Below are 18,298 nucleotides of genomic sequence, written 5' to 3'. Positions count from 1 at the left end.
AGCGTGGTATATCCCGGCGCGGGAGGCGCGTCCCCCAGCCCAGGCGCGCACCAGCCCCTCTCTTCCCTCAGGCGGGGAGGAACAAGGGCGCGCCCGCCGCTCCCTCTCTTTGTGTGCGAGCGAGGGAGCGCGCGCAGGCGGGCCCGAGACACAGCGCGGAGGAAGGAGCCGGGAGAGCCCGGGAGCGAGCGGGCGGGCGGGCGGGGGTTTGGAGCGCCGCCGCGGGGGCGGGCGGAAGGTGGAGTGAGGAGCACGGGGCGGCGGCGGGGCGGGAGGAAAGAGGGCGGCTGGCGGCGGCGGATAATGATGGCGGGGTGTGCGCGGCCGCTGGGCGGCCGGGAACGCTGAGGGGAAGGCGCCGGCGGGACCCCCCGCCCCTAGGTAGGCTGGCTTGGAAAGTTTGGGGCGAGGTGCTGGGGCGGCTCCGCTGCGCGCCTCGCAGGCCCCGCGGCGCCGCCACGGGGAAGCCCCAACTTGGGGACGAAACTTGCGGCTTCTCCCCTTCCGGGCAGTGCGGGGGCGCCCGGGCCTCCGCGGGGCGCCAGGAAGGGCCGGGCGCTGCCCCCTCCCCGCCGCCCGGCCCAGCCCGGCTTGGCCTGGACTGGCCCGGGACAGTCGTTGGCGGGAGGGACGCGCAGCCGGGAGCGGCCAGAGGGCCGCCCGCCGCCGCCGCATCCCGCGCCGGAGCCGCCAGGTCAGTGGCCGGGCGGGCGGCTGAGAGCAGCGGCTGAGAGCAGTAGGGTCCGCGCGTCCCGACGGACACAATGGGCTTTATCCCGCGGGGAGGTCTCGGGCGGCGTTTATCACCCCGAGTTTCGGATTCGTGTCACACAGCGGCGAGGCCGCGAGTTAATGGAAACTCTCTGTCTCTTTGCAGATGGCTCTCCGGATACCGTGATCCGCACTGGGGATAATACCCGATGTGGCCATTTACGCGCTGTGATTTCTTTCTTTCCACGTCCGCTCTCCTGCGCTCCATTTCGATGCGAGCAGGAAGGCTGGCTGAGTGAAAGGCAGCTTTTCGGATCCGCTCGGCTTGGTGTTGGAGGTGGAAGCTTTGTGCCTGGGAATAGTCCTTCCCATTCTTCTTCAGGCATTCAGGGGGCATTCTCTCTGACAATGATGAAAACCGAAGGCAAAGGGGAAAGAACTTTAAGAAGTGCTTCTCCACACCGAAATGCCTATAAATCTGATTTCCATGCCATCAAATGCTCTTTTGATGGTGTAAACAATCCTGAAAATGCTTCCAACAAAACAGGCTTGCATCAGAAGCTGAGCAGTTCTTCCAATGGAGGGGGAAATGACCCACACAGTCGAGGCAGAGCTGCCACTTATGGCAACAGAGTACACAAGATCAAAAACATGTTTCTGCAAATGGGAAGCTCTTCTTCCACACCCTCTAATGAAAGCAGTCCACCTGCTGAGACCAAATTAATCAGCCGGGCCACAGCAGCAGAATATGGACCTTCTCCAGCTAGTCCTTCTTTCCTCATTGTCCAAAAAAATAACCTTCTTAATACAAGTACCAGCCCCTGTGTCAGCCCTGTGGATTCATTGTCTGTGCCTTCCACTGCTGACAGGATCATCCGTAGCAATGATGAGGCAGACTTGGACAAAGTTGCCCTGGCAGAAAAATTTTCAGAGACTAGGAAACTATTTGAGAGAAATATAAAACAACGGAGCTCAGGGGACAGATATTCCCCCAGCAAATGTGAAAGAAGTGAAGATAAGAGGAGACGTGGTTCGGCTTCTGATGGCAGCAATGTGGTAGACCACTTCACCTTTAATACAGAAGCGAGTCTTCCAGTTGCGCTGGAGAAAGTTGAAGCTCAAGCTAATGAGGAGCTGAAGCAACGACCACCCAGTAGTGGTCCCAGATCTTCCTTCTTGAATGCAGGACCTATTTCTAGGAGGCTGGAAAGCTTTCTGGGTGACAGTGATACTGAAGAGTCCAAAGAAATTTCCAAAAATTATAGTCCTCTGAATCAGGACCCTTTGAGAGGCCACCGCAGTTTGGATTCATCTGCTGTTGCCATAGGATGTCAAGAGAAGGTTGTGTCCACCAAAGTGCCTGTGATCCCCAGAGATGAGCTGGGCGAGGCACTTGGAAAAGACAAAAAAGAGCAGCTGGTACTTGAGAGAAGCCTGTGGGACACAGGAAGCACACCTGGTCAGGAGGCTTGGCAGAGATCAGATAGTGTTGCCTCCCACGTTTCCCCCATAGAAGGGACTTGTGCAGAGCTGGTTGCACAAGGTGAAACCTCAGGGCATGAAAAGGGTTTGGAGAAAGGGGATGTTGTTCAAGAGGATCAGCTGCTCAGATGTCAAGTGCAGGAATGGAAGAGGAGTGACTACTCCTTGGAAGTGGTAGAAGAGTTTATGGAAGGCAGCGAGACCAATCAGGAGGAAGAAAGAGGTGTGATGTCTGTGAGGGATGGTCCAGTTACACGAGTTCAGGATGTTCTAGAGCAGGAAGGGGATACTGAAGAAGAGGAGCAAGCAGTGGAAAAGCAAAGTAAGAACTTCAGTGCTGTTGGGATAGAGAATGCAGCTTTTGATGATGACAGGGATACAGAACCAGAAAACCAAGGGCCTGAAGGTGAAGAAATTTTGGAGGGAGAGGAGGAGGAGTATATATGTGACAGTGAATATGAAGAGTTTCCTGGACTTTCTGAAGAGGAGGATCCTGAGCCAGACCGAAAAGTCAAGTTCTCAACAGCTCCTATCAAGGTAAGTACATGTGACTTCTTTTTTTTTTTTTTTCAAAGCTCTGAAAAACTTTAAGTTGATGGATTTTATTCAAAACTGAGTAAGAAAGAAGTTATAATTTGTCCCCTTTTCAGAAAATTTATAAATTAGTTACAGGTGATTTCTGAATTACAGAAGCTTCATGAAGTAGTCAACATAGTGAAACGTGGGATTTTCAGGAACACTGAACTTCTAGGAATAGATAGAAACACACAGTCTGTAATACTTGCTCCTGTTTAAAATTGAAGCATTGCATTAGGAAGGATTTTTTTCAGTTTTACTTTTTGTACAAAAGGTTAAAAAAACCTGAACAAAACAACAGAAATCCCCACAGCAAACCTCCAGATTCAGCTTCAGGCTCACTGTCAGAATTAACTGTGAGAAAACATCAAATGACTGATTCCTGATAGTTAAGATTTTTGAGTTCTCTCTAACCATATATATGTTGTTTGGGATTTATATACTGGCTTAGTGAACAAGTTGTAAGAGTGTTAATGTGAGCATTTTGGAGTTTATGAGTTGTGGAAGTAGAAGTTGGAAGGCAGATTGGATACTGAGAAGTTGTGTAAGTTGCAACACTAGGTGTGTTATCTTCCCTCACCTAAAATACCCACAAAATAAGATAGTCTGTAACTCAGATTGTGTTTATCCATAGTTCTGTTGCAGACTTCAGGTACTCTAGTCTCTCTTAAAGTTTGGGAGGAAGGAGAGCTGAGAGCCGTGCACCAGGATGCAATGAGAAGCTGCCCAGGCTTTCTCAGGCATACTTCTACTATTAAATGAATGAAAAATACAATCTTTTATAAACAGTTTTTATGCTTTGTTCACACAGATTCAGGGTTCACTTTTACTGATCAGAGCAATGTAAAAATTCTGCTGGCTCCTGTAACTTCCTGCAGTGGAGAGCTGTAATTTCCCAGTTTGCTAAATACATGCCATGGCTGTACCCCAGAAAATGTTTTGGGTGGGGCAAAGCATGAGTTTTGTTGAGTGTGTGGTTTTGGATGGCTTCTCCACAGGCAGGCTGACTTTGTGTGGCTTGCTTGTGGTTGATGCAGCTTTAGTGGTAATCTGGATCACTGAAGAGGAGAGTGCCTCTATTGGGAACTGCATAAGAGTCTGGCCAGGGCTATGAGAGAGCCGGAGGGGCATTAGTCCATTTCCTGTTACTTTTGTTCACTAACTGAGGCAAATGCCTTGTAGAGTCTGCTATAAATGTGTGCATGTTGAGTGACTGTTGGTTTCCTTGCTGTAGGCAGGCTTTTACTGATCATTGCTGAAATCCTACTGAAGCAGTGGTTGTAATAGGCTTTTCATGTCTTTTCTGTTATGTCTCTGCCAGACTTAGTTTAATTAATTAGTAGAAATTTCTGTACCAACTGTGATGACAGCTCTCACATAGGTGAAATTAAGTTTTTGATAACTAGCACTGTTGAATTACAGCTGCTTCTCTGAAAGCACAGGAGCCAACATGTACCAGGTTATCGATTACACAACCAAGAGATGAACGGTTAGTAGCAACTTTGCAGGTTTCCATGAAAAATAACATAGTTCTTGCCATAATGCCCCACTTGGACTGGCAGAATAAACTGCTTGATAGCAGTGTGGTCAGTGAACTATTTTTTTTGAGGCCCTAAAACTGAAGTTTGTGATACTTGCCTTCCATTATCTTTCCTATAATGGGTATAGGGAAGTAATTTTCAATAGCTTTTTTCTCCCTCAGTTCCTCATGCCTAAGCAATGATTTCTTTCCCCTTTTTTGTCTTCTTGTTTCATATTTTCTGTGGTACTCGGTGGGAATGAGTCCTAGTATGTGGTTTTTTACTTTTGTGCTATGTAAAATACAGAATTCCAACTTCTTTGCACTTTCCCAGAATCTTTTCTAGTAATGTGCCTTTAATATCTTATTATAGAAAATTCTACTTTACCTCACAGAAAGAGATCTTTCTTGTTTGACTTTATGCATAGATTTTAATGCATCTTAAGTTGAAGAGAAAAACAGAGTGGTAGCAAAAGATTTTTCCTGGTCCCTACCAGAATTTTGAGCAGTGCCATAGCGAAAAATGTATTATAGTACCTTCCTTTCAGCTTTATTTAGACTAACAAGTTTGGCTGAAATGAGTGCCTTTCCACATACCCATAGCCGCTACAGGAAAAGGTCTGTACTTCTCATAGATGCTCCTTGAAGAGGCAGAGCTGGCCTTGGTGTTCTTGCTGGTTTTGCTGTTTTCTTTCAGCACCTCTTCGGTGATTATGAAGAAACTACCTCTGTCTTTTGCACTTGGTGCTTAGCAGGTGCCAGATAGAGAAGGAGGTGTTTGGGCAAGAAAAAACATGTTCTCAGTTAATCAGGGTTCTGCAGTGACAGAGCCCTGGCCATTGTACTCGCTATACCCAAAAGGGAAGTTGGATATGTGTGTAGATAATGAATATAACTTTAAACACAGGCACCCTAAAACCAGTATTTATGCTGCAGCAGCAAAGAGAGCTTGATTAATATCTCTGTTTCAAAGTTACTAGTCAGTTGCAAAATTGTCAAGGCTTTTAAGTAAAAGGAGGAGACTGTGGAGCTCCCAGGGGATGTAGTGCTGGTAGCTGACACTGTTATTAGCACTGCATCTGACCCATGCTAGAGATCCGTAATTGTTGACATCTGTAGGAAGGTTTAAGAATATAATTTGATCTGATGATTTCAGGAAAGATGGAACATAATTACATAAATACTCCATTATTTTGTATTGCCCTGTGCCTGTGAAAGTAAGAATAGATGAGACTTTTTAAAATAACCATTTCAATTCTGTAGAAGCTGATGATAAGTGATGTGTGGGAATATTTCTTACTTGCTCTGGGTGTCCTGACTTTTTAAGTCTTGCTGCTATTTGATCTCTGCAGACCTTAAGGAGCATTATGTCTTGGTTGCTTGTTTTTCCTACAGTAGTGAGAAGAGTAATACTGTACAGTTATTAGCAGAACTTCATAGACTTAAGTTTGTGTTATGGTACGTGGGCTATTTTTAGTCTCTTGTTGCCACATATGAAGCCAGTAAGGAATGTAAAGCACACTCAGCTGTCTAAGGTATTTGCAAGGGAACTGAATTTATCTTTGTCTTGAAGATTTATAGATAAATGGTGCAAACAACCAGCATTACAGACAGTGCAAATATCATCAGGTATCTGTGCTGTCATCCCTTTATATTCCACTTTCCTTTTGTAATGTAGTGATTAAACTTGCTTTCAATTATGTGATTACCTTGAAAAGCTTTAATTAACATAAATGCGATGACTGAGTGCTGTTCGACATTATAATTTTATAAATAACTTTCCTTTGGGAAAACAAATGCCTGTTTCCAAATTGACTTCTTGAGATATTTTTACCTCTGACTGTGTCAAACTTTGTCCTCAAAACCTTTAATAGCAGTGACTAACTTCTGCAATGATTTATGGTCCTTAGAAATTCTGTGACTCAGGTAAACTGAAAAGATAGTACAGCTGCTCTTTGCTTCCGTAAGGCTGTTTAATTAGCAGTGTTATCCAGTTTGTGTTGCATGGGAGTGTCTGTTCCCAGCTTTTTGTGAATAATACTTTCTTTTAAGATTGTGAAGTCAAGAACACAATTAAAAAAAGAAAAAAACAAAAACAAACCTTCATAAATGCTTTACTTCTATATTTTATAGAATCATAGAAGCATTTTGGTTGGGAAAGACCTTTAAGATGATCAAGTCCAACCACTAATCTCACATGGCCAAGCCCATCACTAAACCATGCTCCTCGGCACCTCATCTGTGCATCTTTTAAATATCTCCAGGGATGGTGACTCCATCACCTCCTTGGGCAGTCTGTGCCACTGGCTAACAATCCTGTCAGTGAAGAAGTTTTTCTTACTATCCCATCTACGTTTCTCCTGGTGCAACTTGAGGCCATTTCCTCTTGTCCCATCACTTGTTTTCTGGGAGAAGAGACCAACCCCCACCTCGCCACAACTCCTTTCAGGTAGTTGTAGAGAGAGATTTGTCACAGATGCACAGAAATTTAAATTTATTTCTTAAATAAGGAAACCAACAAGTTTCATAGCTTGAGTGTTGTCCTAACAAGCCAAATAGCAGCTGTTCCTGAGAGAATACAGAAATCCTTCATAGTATTGCCATTTGTCTAGCACTTAGAAATGGAGCTGGGACACAAACAGTAGTCTTGTTCAGGCTGGCATATTCTTCAGTCTTTTCAGTACTGAATGACTTAGTGTGGAAGTTAATGATGCAGTAAATGAAGATACTCTTGAATTAGATTTCCTGTATTACAAAGTCCCAAATGCATTTAATTCTGTTGATAGATTTACCTGGGTTTAGAAAATTCCATATCCAATACATCTAATGCCTTTCTGATCCTTGTTGTGTTTTGATACCTTCATTCAGCTCTGCAGAAAGAAGCACTTTCAGCTCAAGTTTTCTTGACAATTGTCATACATCTTCTGTTTTGATTTTTAGGAAATATTTTATATTTAAGTTTTACAATGGTAGATTGATTTGCTGATTTAAGAGTCTTTGGATGAGTGTCCAGTGCCCAGGGTATGGGGCTGTAGAGCAGAAATCTAAGCCAGAAGAGGAAAAGCAAACAATTTCTTTTTGTGTCCCGGCTCACTGGATAGTGTTAGATATCTTCTTTACATGAATATCTCAATGTATTTCTAACCAAATTATTCCCTGGATATGGAGGTAGATGACTTACTAGCTGCACTGTTTGATATGCTTGATGATGTTATAAAACTACAGACAGCTAAGAGAATGACAAAGTTATGGATGGCAGGTGAGGTGTGCCAATGAGAATGACGTGTTCGTGGTGAACTTCTAACTTCCTAGCAGTTTCACCTACATTTGACAGGGAAGAGAGATATATTTTTAAAGACATTTTAAAAATACTGTTTGGTTTGGGGAAAATTTGCACTTGTAAAAGAGTTGCAGATTAGTGCCCTCACTCATGTCAGGCCTCCAGCTTCAGTCAAAAAGAACAAGTAGACTAATGTTAGCTGATCACTATGCGTGACCAGCCTGTGCTGTGTCTTGCTCTGTGAATAGCTATGGGGAACAGGAGGAAGGGAAGGGGGAGAATAGGAAGCACTTGAGGGTTTCATGTGAGATGTAGTCAGAAGAAACACTGAGGAGCTGGCAAAGGTCAGCAAAGATAAGCAAATTTATAGGAGACAAGTTCATTAGCTCAACATTTAAGCTGCTTAAAGATTGAGCATCTTTTTGGTGATGTTTGCTGTTACAAGCACCTGAGAATACTTAACTTGGACTGATAAAGAATGAATGGGCAGTAGTTTAAACTTGTTTGTAGTTTACCTTTTGAGAAATGGAAAAAAAAATATCCCTTTTTATCTCATTCTAGCATAAAAGAGAAGGCAAACACTCACAAGGACATCAGAAAAAAGAAGTGTGCCTCTATTATCTGAGTACGTGTTTTGTAATATGGAGATCATGAAGGTGCAGTGTAGCAGAGGGGTTTTTTATAGGCATCTTATATTTTTATTGAAAAGTAAAGTATTATTCCAAAAGGCAACATGCAGATTCTTTAGATTTATTTATCAATCATTTTGCTCCATCATCCTCTGATGTATCTTGGTATAGTGAGATGATCCTCCTGTTCAGACCCGGGGTATTAATCATTCCTAGTGACAGTGTTACTGCAGATTAGTTAATTGAGTTGATCTGATGTGAAAGTGTTACTTTGTTGCTTCTTATGGCCTAGAAAACAACCAGGTGGACTATTTTTATGTTCAATATTACTGGTTATTTTGAAGTTCCTCTCACCAGTTTGCTTGCTATTTAGATTTGATCAGGTCAGGATTTCTGGATTGGTGAATAGTAATACGCATATTTAATTCTTCTGGATTACCAGACTTAAATTGGTGGTACCAACACACCCGTGAAACTTATGGATGTTCATAATTAAATAACTTTATTTACATGCAGTCTTTCACAAATCAAGATTCTTTTTGTAGGTGCTTCCCCTTTATGTGGTATTATGAGTAGATTTTATCTCTTCTGGTCATACCCTGTTCATTTCTAATCATTCAGTCTCTGTCAGAGTGCAATGCCACCTCAACTGAGATGATGATGAAGTACAAGCAGGTCACAGTAGAGCTCCAGTTTCATGGAGGGAGAATGTGGGTCATCTCTCAACTTCTGCTCTAAATGTTTGAAATGAAATAAAATGAGTGCACCAAATCTGAATGGATACTTTCTGTGTCTTCAGTATTTCTTTCACTCGGATTTAAGAGTTAAATAACTGAAAAGAATGTTTCTCCTGGAGTAGGGAGCATAACCTGACTGAAACAGATACCTTGTTGTCATTCCTGCTCTTTAGCTGGCTCCAGTGCCGTCCCTACTGCAATGAAATACAGAACTAGAGAATAATTTTAATGGCTTCATTGAGAATTAAGTAGAGAATACTGATAAAAAACTGGTTTATTTATGATGAAATTATCTATATGAAAATGTGCTGTGGATCTGAAGCAAGGTTGCACTTATGCCTTTATGTAAATCTCTCTTGGTTGAGATTTTTTATTAGGTCGTGCAGAGCTACAGGGTCAAGTACATAACTATATGTTGTCCATCTGTTTGTTAACAGAAATGCTACATTGAGTGTATTGGCTTGTAATATTAACCTGTTTAACAGCTGCCAACTGTTCTGAATACTTTTTGAAAAAGAGTAAAAGTAGAAGTGTTTGTTTTAAAAAAAGAAAAGCAATGTCTTTCTGTTTGCTGATTAAAGGATTTGATCACAGGAATTGTCTTAGATGAGGTATAGACACTTTTCACTTAAAATATAACATGTAGGAGTAATAAAATACTACCCACATAGCTTTTGGAAGCAGAAGGAAGAACAAGTAACCGTTAACAAGATGTCTACTTTTGCTGAAGAGGGAGATTTGTAAGAGTAAACTGTAAAAGCATACATAATACTTCAGTCCTACTGTTTCAAATGATTTTTCATGCTTGCCTGTGCACTTCCCCTTTTGTTGGGCATTGCAAAGGTGATTAATTTGAAAAGCCAAAACTGTTCACCATCAGATGATTTTCCCTGAGCCATAACTTCATTTTGGATGTTTGACTTCATTGTGTCAGTCAAGTTGCATGTTTGGAGCACTCACTGTGTTTAAGAAGAAAGGTGAACAAAGTGGTGCAGGCATTGCTGGCATAGCATGTGGGCAGGGATGTTTGTAACACTTCAGCTCTCAGCTGTTACTAGGTTAACTGCCTGTCCAGGTGTCAGGGGGCTTTCCAGCAAATATTGCAGTAATATTTTAAAGTGATGTTGATGTTGCTTTCATTCCAATTAGTTGGGAGCGCTTCTGGGCAGTTACTGATTTCTTAATCTTACTGTGCAATTGCTTTTGTAACATTCTGCTTCTGATCAGAAACAAACAAATCTATCAACTAGAAATAAATATGGAAGTGGAGGTGTTTGGACCATGTTTCACAGAATAACAGAATAGTAAGGGTTCTTTTTGAATGTTGATACTGGCATCTTCATATAAGAAGGCAAACTGAATTTTGCATTAAGTGATTCTTTTTTTTGGTGTGAAGAAAGCAGTTTGTTCTGTCTCCATATAAATATGCTTGCTGTCCAAGGACTAAATATATGTTTGAAAATTTACAGTTATGTACCTTCACAGTTTAAATAGAACAATCCTTACAAATTTAGCCTTCTATCAGAACTCTTTTGAATTCAAATTATTTTTATGCATTTTGAAGATGAAATATTGAATGTAAAGAGAAATTACTTTTTCAGATAGCATGTTTTTTTTCATCATTTGTTAGCTGAACAGGATCCAGAAGTTATTAATGTTAGGTTAACCTTCTGGAGATGTAACAAGTGATAGTTAAAAGCTTGTAAAGTTCTCATGGTTTCCACAGGAAAATTTATCCGTCTTCTCCTATGTTGAGACAATAACTTGTTTACTAAAGCATATCTTGCCAAAATACCAGTTGCACAGTAATAATTGTATGATCTATGGCTAGCAGTGGCTTCCTGATAGTGAGATTAGAATTTCTGTTGTCCCTAATGCATTTAATCAGTGACTAAACTCAGCCCAGGGATGAAGTGTGTTTAGCTTTCCCATCAATCTTCTAAACTGTGTAACTTATTTATTGTCCACATTTTAACTATGTTTAATGTTACTTTTGGTGTTTGGCAGGAACAACTTGCTAAGCAATTCTGTGTTTTCTGTAGTGGTATCAATGATTTTACTATTTCCTTTTTATTTTACTACATAAAAGGTGAATATGATGTTATGATTCCACACGTACACAATAAAAGTTTCCTGTCTTTTGCCCTTGACTCTTTGGCCATAGTTTTGTTAGGGTGCTTTTTCTTTTTGTTATTGCAGTGTTTGGCTTCTGGTCAAGTATCAGTTTTACTTTTCCATTAATCTTTGTAAATTCATGGTTTTGCCCAAAATTACTTTTTTGAAGGAGGGGGGAGGTAGGTGGTGATGTTACTATTTTGGATCATCTTGTCTTTATTGTGAGGTTATGTTTTTTAGCATGTAGCAAGCAGGTTAAGGAAGGTTCTTCTACCCTTCTACTCTGCCCTGGTGAGGCCTCATCGGGAGTACTGTGTCCAGTTTTGGCTCCTCAGCTCAAGAGGGACGGGGAAGTGCCAGAGACAGTCCAGCGCAGGGCCACCAAGATGCTCAGGGGACTGGAACATCTTTCTTATGAGGAAAGACTGCAGGAACTAGGGCTGTTTAGTCTAGAAAAGAGATGACTGAGGGGAGATCTTATTAATATTTACAAATATCTAAATGGTGGGTGTCGGGAGGTTGGGACATTCCTTTGTTCTATCTAGTGACAAGACAAAGGGTAATGGAAAGAAGCTGAAACACAAAAAGTTCTGTTCAAACATAAGGAAAAACTATTTTACTGTGAGGGTGACGGAGCAGTGGCACAGGCTGCCCAGAGGGGTTGTGGAGTCTCCTTCCTTGGAGATCTTCAAGACCTGCCTGGATATGTTCGTGTGCGACCTGATCTAGGTGACCCTGCTTCTGCAGGAGGGTTGGACTAGATGATCTCTAAAGGTCCCTCCCAATCCCTACCGTTCTATGATTCTATGACTACTTGCATCACCTTCTTGTTTTGTGATTAATAATCAAGAAAATACAGTTGCCAATGTGTCCAAAATCAACTACTACCGTTCTTCACATTTTTCTCATTCAGCCATTTGATAGTGATTTTTAGCATTTTAGTCATATTATTAATATTAGATCATATGTGCACTTATAAATACGCAAACTTCATTTTTTTCATGCCCTGGGATTTGATCTGTTTTCAAGAACTCAAATATTCGCTTTAACAAGTTACCATATGTCTACTCATGAAGTTAATTTTTATTACTAGTTTAAAATTCATCTTCTTATAACTTGACTGTATTTTGACATTTATTTTACTGTTGGGATGGAAAGAAGGGAACTGAACTAGACTGGTCTTTTTCCAAGGGAGAACAGTGCTTCATGAAAAGCTTCTGCTTCATGTCCTATTTACTGATTTGAGCAGGGCAGGAGGGAGATATTTTCAAGAACTTGGCCACCTTTTTTCTGATAGTGATAGGCTATTTAGATAGTTTCATTTGCAGATTTTTCTGTAAACCTTATGGGTAACAGATACTTTAAGTGCAACTCTTGTCATCTTTCTGTGTCCAGTTCTCGCCTACTGGTGTCTGTCCAAAGGAGTTTATTAGTAGTTTCTTTACCTTTATATTAGACTTAGGAAGAACAACTTTTCAGGACGGTTCTTTTATTGAGGGGAACATAAAACTTTGGGGGATGGATTTCTTCCTTCCCTTTCAGCCAACTGGATCTAATCTTGCATACTCACTGGACTGCTTTATAGCCATGCCGTGTTTCTGGAGTAACTACTTGGCAGGATGTAGCAAGGAGTTTGTGAAACTGTCCTCCAGCAGTAGTTTAGAGGTGAAGCAGTAAGTTCTTCACAGAATGTACTGAGTTTTATTAATTGGGTTTTGGTGATCTTGTTTCAGTAACTTTTTTCACGTCTCAGGCTACTGCCACACAGAGCTAAAACTGTGTAACAGTGGGTGTAAATTCACTGGGGAAAAATGTTAATTATAGATAATTACAGTTAATTCTGTTTTACTGACATGATTGCTGTTACCTGTCTAGGTAGTCTAAGTGGGGAAAAAGCAAAAGTTGCCAAAACTTAGGAGGCCTGTGTAAATTAACTTTGTGTCAGCACTACATGTTCTTGATTAGGGAGATGGCAGCTGCAGCTACAGTCCACAACTGTTTTTGTCTTACAGTGGTGCTCAGTAAAACAGTAAGTGTCTGTGCAAACTTAAGCAGATAAACATTGTGTTTTAGATAAATAGGAGTTGCAGATTTTTTTTTCTAACTTACCTTAAATGCTATTAACAAACATGCTAATCAGTAAAATTAACCCTGTAACATGTAGCTCATTCTTCCTTTCTAGATTTCTGTTTTAATTCTTGTTGTTTGTTTAATCTTTATTTTTAACAATTCAGAAATTCAGCTGGAACGGTTACTAAAAATAGTAATGTATGTAACAAGGCATTTCCTTTTCTTGGATTCCCTTGCATGATTCCTTTGCAAAATCAGAAAACTACGTTTGTTTGAAACATTGTGATTGGCAGATGGTGGGGGGCAAAGGAAGAAGGGAGGAAGAAAGATTTTTTGGGGAGTGTAGTCCTTGACTGATTTCATTTAGCTATTTTGTGCACAAAAAGTGGGAATTGTTTTGAAATTTCTAAAATGTTACTTCTGTCCAAGTTGGAAACTGTCTTGCAGCAGCAGTATTTATTAAATTGATGTTTGTTTAGAAAATGGGATCTCTAAAAATACCAGTTTAATTTTCTTGCTGGTTTTCTTTCAATTATATAATGTTTGGAAGTGCGTGGGAAAGCACTAAAAAGTCTTCTTTTATCTTTTTTAGGTTTTCAGTACTTACTCAAATGAAGATTATGATAGACGTAATGAAGAAGTTGACCCTGTGGCAGCCTCAGCTGAGTATGAACTTGAGAAAAGGGTGGAAAAAATGGAGGTGTTTCCTGTGGAAATTGAAAAAGGTACAAATCAAAAAACCTTGAACATTTGCAAGCAAGAGATACTATGTGCACAAAAGATAAAACAATTTTCATTTGTATTTTCCCTAAATTTAGGTCTTGGATTTTTAAATGTGTGTTCGGGCTTTTACGTGTGGCTCATTTCTGTTTAATATGGTGAACAAGCCTCTACTAAGTGATGAAGACAACATTACTGAGTGACAGATCCGCACCAAAATATATGCAATTCATGAATCCTGCTATCTCCTCCAGATGCTCTAAAGCTTTGAATTTAACAGGCAGTCATAACTGATAGATAGAAAATATATTGTCTTCCGGTTTTTGTTTGATTATTTATTAAGTGCATTTTTGTGTGGAAGGACCCGGCAAACTTTAAAACAGCTCTCTGCTGCTAAGTGTTACATCCTGCTTTACCTTGCTAATGCTTTTAAATTTTTTAACCCATTAGGTGACAGTGGTCTGGGCATCAGCATTATTGGAATGGGAGTTGGTGCTGATCAGGGACTTGAAAAACTAGGTATTTTTGTAAAAACAATAACAGATGGTGGAGCTGCTCAAAGAGATGGACGGTGAGTTTTTAATTGAATTGATTATGCTTTTCACAAATTCAAACTACAATTTGATATGCAAAATACTGTGACTACAAGTACAAAAGTTGAATGCAGCTGAATAAACATTATATTCCTGCTCTACATTATTTTTTTTAAAAGCAGGGTTTTTTGTTTCATATAAAACATTTTTGTGAAATAAGCTTAGCTCTGCTTACAATATACATGAGAAAAAGTGTAAAAGTGCCACAAAATTATGTTGACACTCCAGGATGCCAATCACTTTTTAAACAGTATAAAAAGTATCAAGGCAAATACCATTTTAATTGGTGATCTGCATAGTAACTGAGGACTAGGAGATTGTTTTTAAACAATGAATTTCTTGGGAGTCAGAATAAATAGTCATCATAAATAGTAGTGATTTTTAAGTGAAACTTGACAAAAATTTATTGAGCCAAAATACCTTGATTGAACTGATATCTAAGCATTGATTTATTTTACAGAATCCAAGTAAATGATCAGATTGTTGAGGTTGATGGCATTAGTCTGGTGGGAGTTACTCAGTTGTTTGCAGCCACTGTATTAAAAAACACCAAAGGTACAGTGAGGTATGTATGTTTGCTACAAAATAATTTTTTGTTGTTGTTTTGCATTAACATATAAAGCCATAATCTGAAAGTTTTACAAAGAAGTTGTTGAAAGCAATGATATGGCTAAGTAATTTCTTAAGCATATCTTAAGCTTTTTGCTGCAAGGTAATTTGTTTTTCTTCTCTAGGTTTCTGATTGGGAGAGAGAAGCCAGGGACACAGAGTGAAGTCGCCCGTCTCATTAGCGAGACCTTAGAGCAAGAGAGATGTCTGTATGAGCAGCACTATGCTCATGATGACACAGAGCAGGTAAAACAGCATACATACTTTTATATTGATTATCACTACATGCAACAACTTCTGCAAATGGAATAAATGTGTTTTGAAGCAAATAAAGGATAAAACAGGCAACTCATTAAAACAGAAGACACAGATTTCACACATTACTAATGTCCAGGCACATGATTATCACTATTTGCTATACTTCCAATTGGAAGTAATTTATCAGTATTTATCAGTATTTATCAGTAATTCAAAAGATATTTTTAAATATCAGCTATGTGTGCTCTTTTTGTGCATGGCTCAATTAGTTCTCTTTTGTGGAACTTTGATGCAGGGGTTTGCAGGTCATCTTTAAAACTTATCGTAAGTGTAAGAAACTAAAAGGGAATAGTAACTAGTTGAGCAAAGTTTTGCAACCATTTGAATTCCTTGATTGTATGCTTTTGCTATTGCTGCTACCATAATGCAAGAGTATGTGTGTGTGTTACAGAGTGTCATGATTTTCCCATTTTGTCAGGATGATGACTATGATGATGATGATGACACGTATGAGTCACATTTACATGGAAAATCTGTGGAAGTATTTGATCTCCCTGAAAACGAAGATATTGGTTTACCACTGGATATGGATTCAGCACAGTCGCTTCTTAAATTTAAAGAGGTGTGGTAGCAGTTTTTTTAATATTGTTTATAATTCATCGAGGAGTATCTGAACATTATAAGATTGGACAGAATCTCCTTCACATCCCACTTATGGTTTTGGGTTTGTTTTCCCAACATTGTCAATAAATCTCTCTGGCAAATGTCCCTTGAAGAGTAGGTCTGTAATTTTTTTATCCCAACTTCCCTATACATTTTTATATTAAATGATCATTTGTTTTAAATTAAATAAAAGACAGGTCTTAGAAACAGTCAATAGAACCCAACCCCACCTCTCTCCTTCTTGTGATATCTGAACATTGCCTAAACAAGATGACAATATTTCTCTTGGTTCTTCTTTGGTCTATTGGACTTTACTGCATAGTGGAATGGCTTTAGCTGTGGAGGGGGCATGGGGGGACAAGTATGGCCATTCTGAGTGGTCTCAAGTGTTGTGGTTAGATGTTCAAAAAGAAAAATATACATCTAATGTTTTGCTCTAGTCCTTGGGGTCTTCTGGGAAATCTCTATGTAGGTAAAAGGGCTTGATTCTGTAGATAGCTGTAGTTTTGGCTTGGAGGATTTTTTTTGACATGATCCTTTCTGAGCTTTTTTTGTAGTGTATTTTTTGGAAGTAATAAATTTGTAAACTCAGTAGAGCATTCCTGATTGTGAATCTCAACACAATTGGAAAGTTGGGTTGCCTATTTCAAAGGATTTTCCAAAGGAGCATATTTGCTTTATTCAGGTGTGTGGAATTTAGATAGGGATATAAATGGTGCATTTTTTGGCATTTGGGAGTCTTGGTTAAGTCCCTGTCATTTTCACTCTAGAGGAGAAAAATACACTACAAAGAAACTGTTCTGTTAGATGCTATTTGTGCATACATCAGTGTATTTTTGTAAAGGATCAGTATTTTCACATCTTAAGTTTACTGTCTCGGTAATATTGATGTAATTGAGGAAGCTGATATTCACTAGAGAACACTAACAGTTTTTCTAGGTTAGGAAGCATAGCAATAGGCTACAGCATCTTTTCATAAGTGCTTTATTTACATGAGATACAATTAAATTCTTGGCTAAAATCATTACTATGCTATTATTAACATATAAATCTAAATAAAGGATAGTCAGATTTGGTTTAATGTGTTTGGTGTGCTGTGCTTTGCCAAAAAATATTTTTTTTAATGCCCCAAGGGTTACAGATGGGTAGTGAGATAAAAGAAATAACTAATAGTTATCAAAAACTGTGCCTTTGCACTTGTATGTGTGCTGTTTTATTAAGTTGTGTTAATGATAATCTTTACATTCAGCTTAGGTATAGTCTTTACTCATTTCTTATAATCTTATGAGGATTTGTGATGTAAAGGATAAGGCTTAATTTTAAACCAAAACCACTATGCTTATTTGCAAGTGCTGATAAGTAAAAATATTTAGTACTGTTAAACTTGATTCTGTGTACCAGTTTTCATCGTAAGTGGGTTGCTGCATTTCATTCTTCTGGCACATGAAAACATTATATAACTTCCTCATTTTAATGGATAGAAAACAATATGTGATTTTTTTTTTTTTGTCTTTTTTTAACTATAGATGGTTGTGTATTGATGTTTGTTACAAACAGAAAACCGTGGAACTTCTGTGGTTTTGAGTTCATTTTTTTTTCAATAAAAGCTCATGATCACTTTTGTAATTGATCAGTAAATTGACTTTATGCTGCTGTAAAAATGATTGAAGGGAAAAGAGAATCATGGACTAGCTTTTCAGGTGTCATCTTGTGTGTGCTCATACAATTATTTTTATTTTGTTTCAGCTACAATTAAAACATGCAGTAACAATAGCTGAAGTGAATCAACTGAAGGAGAAAGTAAGTTTTCAAAGAATCTTATTATTTGGTAGTAGGTTTGGTTTTGTTTGCTTATTTCTACCTGCAAATTTTACAAAGAATAGACTGAATGCAGAAGGCAACAATCTGGCTTCAGGATCTATGTACTGTGTGTTATGCTAGGCAGGCATTTCTAAGCTGAAGAGATATGCTCAAATTAAAAACACAAAAAAAACCCACCACAACAAAAACCTCAAACAAATAAAACTCTAACCCAAAAATCCTCTCTGTGTCATTATAAAATTACTACTTTGTTATTACTACATAGAGTAGAAGTCAATATAGAGGAGTACTGTATGAAACTAGCTCCCAAACAAATACAAGAACATTTTCAATGGATGGAACTTCTCTTATTTGACTATAGATTTGACACTTACTGACAATGATTTGTGACTGGCTTTCTATTACCAGAAAGTTATTTCTGTTACCTTGTTTCTCCTCTTTCCTTTCTCAAATTTCTGCTCTGGTAAGAGAGGTTTTTTTTTAATGAGGTTTGATTCAACACTTCTGCTTTCTCT

General features: G+C 39.3%; 1 protein-coding gene across 5 annotated transcripts in view; it reads left to right on the top strand.

The window, feature by feature from the left end:
* The first annotated feature begins 251 nt into the window (after positions 1–251).
* The window catches only part of LOC104559045 (neurabin-1-like), a 42,412-nt gene continuing 24,365 nt past the window's right edge, over positions 252–18,298 (top strand). For 4 of the 5 annotated variants that reach the window (XM_062005125.1, XM_062005123.1, XM_062005124.1 and 1 more), the window contains exons 1-8: positions 252–381; positions 878–2,730; positions 13,712–13,844; positions 14,290–14,410; positions 14,893–14,997; positions 15,167–15,287; positions 15,778–15,921; positions 17,709–17,762. In XM_062005125.1, coding sequence (XP_061861109.1) covers positions 1,120–2,730; positions 13,712–13,844; positions 14,290–14,410; positions 14,893–14,997; positions 15,167–15,287; positions 15,778–15,921; positions 17,709–17,762 — 2,289 coding nt within the window. In that variant the 5' untranslated portion in view covers positions 252–381; positions 878–1,119. Of the gene's footprint in view, positions 382–613; positions 695–877; positions 2,731–13,711; positions 13,845–14,289; positions 14,411–14,892; positions 14,998–15,166; positions 15,288–15,777; positions 15,922–17,708; positions 17,763–18,298 lie in introns of those variants that run through there. The other variant, XM_062005122.1, reaches the window with a different exon arrangement.

Source organism: Colius striatus, chromosome 11 (genome assembly GCF_028858725.1).
Source record: "Colius striatus isolate bColStr4 chromosome 11, bColStr4.1.hap1, whole genome shotgun sequence".
Lineage (NCBI taxonomy): Eukaryota > Metazoa > Chordata > Aves > Coliiformes > Coliidae > Colius > Colius striatus.
The sequence above is the reverse complement of the archived record's forward strand: the minus strand, read 5'-3'. Positions and strand labels throughout refer to the sequence as shown.